This window comes from Prosopis cineraria, unplaced genomic scaffold (genome assembly GCF_029017545.1).
Source record: "Prosopis cineraria cultivar Desert tree isolate PC_DT_omini unplaced genomic scaffold, ASM2901754v1 PC7, whole genome shotgun sequence".
Lineage (NCBI taxonomy): Eukaryota > Viridiplantae > Streptophyta > Magnoliopsida > Fabales > Fabaceae > Prosopis > Prosopis cineraria.
In genome coordinates, this window is record NW_026555338.1 from 37,352,191 (window position 1) to 37,358,893 (window position 6,703).

The following is a 6,703-nucleotide window of genomic DNA, read 5'->3' on the forward strand; positions in this document are numbered from 1 at the left end:
TATTCGGCCTCTGAGTGAGACCACTGTGTTGCTTTGCCACTTGCGACTCACCTAGCAATATGTTTTTCCTGACAGCTCTGCGAGGGAAAACAATATCACCAAAATCTGTTAATCACTTCATCTAAGGCAATTTTTATTACCAAAAGGACAAAAAAACGTTTTTCCTATCAGTCAGTTCTATTATTTGTTTGTTTTTTAATTATCAAGATCAAAAGTTTTTACCCAAAAAAATTGTCGCTAAAATTCGCTCAGCGAAATATCCGAAAGCATCTTCATCCTGTGGTGATTCCACGTTATGATCAAGTCCTCCATTTTGGGTGATACATTGTCTCCTGGTTTCTGAGTCCTTGGTGCCATATTTTCAAACACAAATAATAATATATAGGATAATGAGAGAAATTATGAAGAGATTAAATTATTTTAGATCAAAGTTCAAATCCGAATCAATAATTAAAGGAAAGTTGCAGGATATATAGGAGTTTTTTTCCTCGCAACTCTTTTAAAATAATATCAAGAACCCAGCAGCACGGGCACTGATGAGGTGACATATATACAAGCACAAAAGTGGCGATACAATTACTCTGTGTTGGGGCAATTTGAAGTATTTGCTTGGGGTTGATGCTAGTTTTCAGACTTCTTCTATGAAGTGTCCCTTGCATAACAAGAAGAAATCTAACATTTTAAAAAATACATTGGCGAGAGAGCACTTTTTTTATAATTTAAAAGCAATAGTAACAAGAATAAAAAAAAAACAAGTAGAAAAACATTGACAAGAGCACTTGAATGCAGTACCCTCGCTAATGCAAATCTTTGTTATCACTTTGAACGCACCGTTTTGTTTCTTACAGCTAGGTGGGGGAGGTGAAAGCAGCTGAGTTGACCATTAGCCCTGTTCATCTTGCTGTGGTGGGCATAATAGATTCGGATAAGGTACACACAATATACATTGGTACTGATTTGTGTTGTACCTGTTATCATTGGTTGATCATTTAGCTGCTCTTACTTTTCATTCATGTGTCTTTCTTGATGAAAGGGATATCTCTTGGGTTCCCTCACCCGGGTCGAGTTTAGGATGACAAAGCTCCTGAGCAAGCCTCATCATCTGAGATAGTAAAGAAAAAAAATATATTTGACTAATTAATTATGCATGTTAGAAGAGCTTCCAAACTCAACTTGCCTAAATTTTATTGTAAAAAAAAAATTATGCATGGTGGAAGATTGAGATAAGAGCCGTGAATTCTTCAGTCATGTTCGTTCATGCCTTAGCCTATTAAGCTAAAGGTTTTTTTAAAAAAAAAAAAAACTCATTTCAGGTTGCTAAAATGTATTCTCGAGAGAAACTTTTCTGATTCCTCGCATACAAGATGACGTTTATGAAAGCCATCAGCATCCGATATGTGGTTGCAATTTTTTTCCCTAAAACATCGGTCACACAGCAGAATTGCATACCTAATATAGAGTAAGATCACATGTACTTGGCAAGATGTGATGTGGTTTTTGTAATTTGTCATCCATTCTGTTTTTTTTTTTCTTGTGATTTAGTTTTGAATATCTAATTGCAACTTGTAAATCATCCGTTAGATTACAGATAGCGGTATCTCATTTTTCAGGAGGCATGTGCAAGTAGCATTGGTTGTGTAGAAATAGATATCCATTGTGTTCCTTCAACATTGAGCTGCAGTAAAGGTTTTCAACAATGCTAGCGTCGGCGAAGAATTTTGCACATATTCATAGCACGCTTACTGTGGGGATGCATGGCTGGTCCGGCTAATAAACCTGATGTGTCAACACTAGCTTATCCGCCAAATGATTGGCAGGGCACATGCGGATGCTGTGAAGCTATATCTTGTATTTTAAATCAACAGTGAAAGATCCATGGGACTTGCTAATTCTAGAAGTCGCTGTTTGAAACATGTAACCAATCCCAAGTAGCGTAAAGAGAGAATGGACCGGGTACAATGATCATGGTGCAGGAAACACTTAGGCATTCGCCTGCCTAATGTTTTTGAACAACGGGTGCACTATATACGTATGGCGATATTCTTCAAGCCTCCGCGCTTTCTGGCATAAGTCGACCTAACTGTGTTTGAAAACCCCTTTTGGATTCCTCTGCGCTGTGTGTAGATTGCGGACTTACTGGTTAGTGAATCAAATTGTTCACCCGTTGTGTGTCTGCGTGTGTGTTTTTCTTGCACTCTGTTCTTTAAACCGTGTTATTGACGAAGGATGGAAATGTGTAGGGTGAGGAAGGAGGATTAGCGCCATTTGCGGGACAGTTTCACTGTCAGGGATGTGGCTCAGCGTATTTTTAGGAATTTGTTGTTGCCGTCCTGCGCAAGGATGTACATTGACGTAATGCTAGCAAGCAGAGCTAGCTGGATGAGACGTGAGAGTTACCCCATTTTTCTTCTTTCAACAAATAAATCAATTTGATTAAAGCACACTGGTCAAAATGCCACCACCTTTGGGATTCCTCGTTACTGACATGGCAGAGCAAAGCTGTGACCTGTCTCCCCTCGACAACATTATCCATGTGTCTTCTCCTATCTTTATCTGTGCTCTTAAGTCTTAACCCCGACATCTTCTGTAAGAATACCGTAGAGCTTGACACAATTGTTTAACATGCCTAGGTTGCATCCTTCCTCGGCATCCTTACATTACCAAAGTTGGACCGAGACATGGGCACCCCCCGCACGAAATAAATGATGAAATTGTGGGATAAGCTCGTGCAGCAGTGAAACTGCGGAATGTTTACAGAAAAAAACAGATGATTTACACTTTTTTTGGCCGGAACAATACAATTGAACTTTTCCATCCTACAATCCGGCATGCATCGTTTGTTTGGCGGAACCTATGATTTTTATTTTTTTCGCAGCCATGCTTTTCATTAGATATGATAGGTAACATGGAGATTATTAGTCAACATTATCTGCTCTCGTCCATGGAGAAATATTCGCGCGCTCTAAAAGAAAGCATAAACCGGTTGAGTTGAGTGGGAGCAGATACCAAGAAAAATAAAGGGCTTTAAAGTTATAGTAAAACTAAAACTAAAGAGGGAAGAAATAATTTAAAGGAACATGAGATTAGACTTGAATAATGATAGCTTTTGTAGCGGAGGCTTAATATAATCATACACCACACTAATAACAGATCCTGATTCTGATTTGTGGGTCCTCCTGACCCGACAAGCAGGGCTCAAAACCTTCCCTTTGGTCGTTGGCTACAGTCCCACTCCCACCCATCTCCCGATCCCAACGACTCCGCACCCATCCACCCCTCTTCATTCTACCCATGTGTTCTATCAATCTCACACAACACCCACCAACACTCCCATCACTTGCTGAACTAAACTATCTAATTAGTTACATTACAAATTCAGAGAAGGCAAAGCAAAAGTGAAGAGGCCAAAATGTCCGTTACATATTCTTCACCCAAAAGAAAAATTGCCTCAAAGCCTATGTCTTACCCAGTTAAATCCGAATAACTTCCTCTCTAGAACAAACCACTGTACAGATGCTAGATCAGTCGCACGGCATGCCCAGCTTGCCATTTTCAACCTTGCAGTAAATTTCTAACCTTTAATCCTAATAACTACGAAATATGTAAATCATAAATTAATCGGCCAAATCCGGCAGTCAAGGAGTACGACCCTTTGGTACTTGGCCTCTGTGGGATTCTCAGAGCCCTGACAGAAAGCCCTCTTTCTACTAATTCTTCCGCAGTTGATGGGAGTGCTGCCAGCACCGTTAGTATTGATGAAGGAATCTTGGTGGAGAAGCTGTGGTGGTATTGCCGGCGGCGCCGGCGGCGGTGAAGGAATGGTGACTGGAGGAATCTCAAAAGAGTCGAGTGGGGGTGGCGGGTGTCTCCATTGAGGAAGTGGTCCTGCCAAAAGCAGAGTCTGAAGCAGAGGGCCTGCTTTCATCACCGCCTGCAAAAGCTTGCCTTTTTCTGGTAACGGCTTCTCAGGAGCCAACTCCATCATGGATTGGGTCGCCGGTAATGGCGGCTGTGGCGGCAACTGGGGTTGAGGGAAATGGTCAATAACCGGAGAAGAAACAATGCTTTCTTCACAATCCGATGAAGAGAGGCCATTGTTGGAGTCAATTCCCCTTCTGGGTTCGTCCTCAATGCTGGAAACTCCAGAAAGAGGAGCTGCTTGTTGCTGCTGTAGAACAAACTTGTCCAAGAGAAGCCTGTGGCATTTCTCGCGTGCTTCGTCTCTCTCTTTAATGGTCTTGTTAAGCAGATCCTTGAGATTAACCAGTTGATCATCCCTCTTTCTGAGTTCCTCCTGCGCTGCAGCTCTTGTTTCTTCCAGCTCAAGAGTGGTGTACAACAGGGACTGCCTCAGCTCCTCCATTGACTGGATCATCATAGTTATGCGTCACAGAATCAATAATTAGTCCTCAAATTCCAAAGAGGGAAAGCCCCTACACATTACTAAGGAGAAAGCAAATGAAGTGAGCAACATCAGACACTGACTAAATGGTAAGAGCAGAAAGGATAAATGAGAGTAGTTACCTTGCCCTGGCAGTAGTAAGCCCAACTAAGCAGAGGGCTGCGTTGATTGTCCATGCTCTTAATCTAAAAGATGACAGATTAGATATATTTTCAGCGAAAGAAGAGGTGAGGAATTAGAGGGAAGGGAGACGGAGACAGAATTAAGGGGGATCTTGAAAGGTGCTTCCGCCTCGTTGCTCGTATATAAGGAGGAGCCCTGCTTACTTGCCCTTGTGGGTTCGAGAAAAGCATGATAGATAAATCATACCGCATTTTTCAAAATATGTTTCCCTATTTTTATATTTTAAAAAACTGTATTTGACCTGTTTAATTGCTCCTAAAAAAATGACTTTTATCCAATGCTGGCTTTTATCCTAATAATGGACTTATACGTATTTTTATTATATTTGAAAGGTTTAAATCCCACCTCATTTATATTTATACTCCTTGCTAAATCTAAAGCCATAAGCTCGTATATTAATTTTATTATTTGTCCATCCATCATGTTAAAAGACAGTATTTGATAATAAATATAAATTTAAAATTAAAATAGAGTAAAGTGTGATTTTTGAAACAAAATTATATCAGTTATTTATAAGTTATGTTGCAGGAAGGTCTTGATAATTAGATCTTCATCGAGCTTGGTCAGGAAACTGATCATAATATAGTAACAATTCCACATTTGACAGACGTCAGTTCCAACGTCCGATGGGATCTCTCCAAGTAAGAATTGTATTGTGGTGCCAGTAACATAATTTTAAGTCAATCATATGTAATTTTATTTTACTATTGAATTAAAATATAAAGTGTAAATAAAATTATGAAAAGCATGTATGGATTTTTTTTTTTTTTTGAATCATGAGAAAAATTAGAGTTAAGGAGTAATCTGAGGAGCATGACTCTAATGCATGAACTGGCGGGCGGGTGCGAGATTTAGGCATGAAAGTGGGAGCAAGAAATCAACTGTCAGAGCTTTCAAATTTTACCGCTTTTTTTTTTTTTTAAACACACAACATATCCGAATATTCAAATGAAATGTCACCCGTTATTCATACTCATTTAATTGCTTTAAAATTGAAATCTGAACTGATCATAAAAGTCCTCCGCTTACCTCGTCCCCAATTGGACAATTCATGGGAGCTTAACATTCAGAGTAACAATTATAACGACATTGAAAGGCTGGACGTGACATCCCATTTTCCAAGTCCCATTCTCTCCAATCTCTCTCTCTTTTTTTTTTGGTTTAATTTCTCCATAAAAAAAAAAGAAAAGAAAATCAAAGGTTGAGTTGAGAGTTGAGAGTTGAGACAGTGGCTTTTGAGGTATGGAGATATTTCCGAGGCTATCTAAATATATCCTAAAATTAACCTCAACTTTTAATGGTGAACTTGTGGTAATTGTATTTTTACAAATGAGTAGAGGTAGGAAATGAAAAAAGGGCCAATGGATGGTCACACACGTGGGCTGCGTTCGTGCAGTAAATCCAAACAGTCCATTTTTTGTTTGTAACGCGCAAATTCCACAGAATGTAAAATGCATGGAGCCTCTCTTTGATTTTGCTTCTTTCTTGTTTTTTTTTTTAATGCGCTTTCATTCATTTTAATTTTAATCGTCTCCTCCCATTCCTTTCAGGATATTTCACGTGCTTCTTGCCCCAGGACTGGTAATGTGAATAGAAGTGAACATTTTATCAGTTCAGTTTAAATTTCTTTAATAGCAATCGATTGAATTATATAAAAAATTTAAGTCAAATCAAAATAAAATACATAATCAAACCAAATTAAAATCAAATTAAATTATAATGATTCAATTCAATTATCTATTCAACTCATGGGCTTTGATTTGGATCTATAGAATCTAATTATTTATATATTATTTTATTTAATTTTCTTCTTTGATGTTGAATGCCTAACAAAAAAATAGCAATGTTATATTGTAATTCATAAGAAAATTAATAAAGTTTAATATTATTGCATTGAAAACTAAATTATAAAAATAAAAAAATTAGAACATTACATTAAATAAAAAAATACTACTACTGTAAGTAGTAAAAAGATGTTTCTTACTTATTTATATGAGAATTTATTCATATTTTTTAAAATATAAAAAAATATATATATAATTCTGGCTATTCAGTTTATTTGGTTTAAAAATTTTTAGATTGAATCGAACCGACTAATCAAAATTTTTTTAAAAAAAA

The 6,703-nt window shown here is 37.7% G+C and overlaps 1 protein-coding gene across 1 annotated transcript; it reads right to left on the reverse strand.

Annotated features, from left to right (window-relative positions):
* Positions 1-3,573: 3,573 nt before the first annotated feature.
* On the reverse strand, positions 3,574-4,685 carry LOC129316262 (uncharacterized). Its single transcript, XM_054960589.1, has 2 exons — positions 4,525-4,685; positions 3,574-4,366 (listed from the first exon to the last, which is right to left on the reverse strand). Exons 1-2 carry the CDS (start codon positions 4,576-4,578, stop codon positions 3,608-3,610), a joined length of 813 nt encoding a protein of 270 aa, XP_054816564.1. The 5' UTR covers positions 4,579-4,685; the 3' UTR covers positions 3,574-3,607.
* Between the last annotated feature and the right edge of the window lie 2,018 nt (positions 4,686-6,703).

Excerpts from the sequence above, each read along its gene's own strand:
- LOC129316262 (XM_054960589.1), bottom strand. The coding sequence starts at position 4,578 with ATGGACAATCAACGCAGCCCTCTGCTTAGTTGGGCTTACTACTGCCAG. Across the intron at positions 4,367-4,524 it reads CTTACTACTGCCAGGGCAAG|TCAATGGAGGAGCTGAGGCA; the intron begins GTAACTACTCTC and ends ATGATGATCCAG.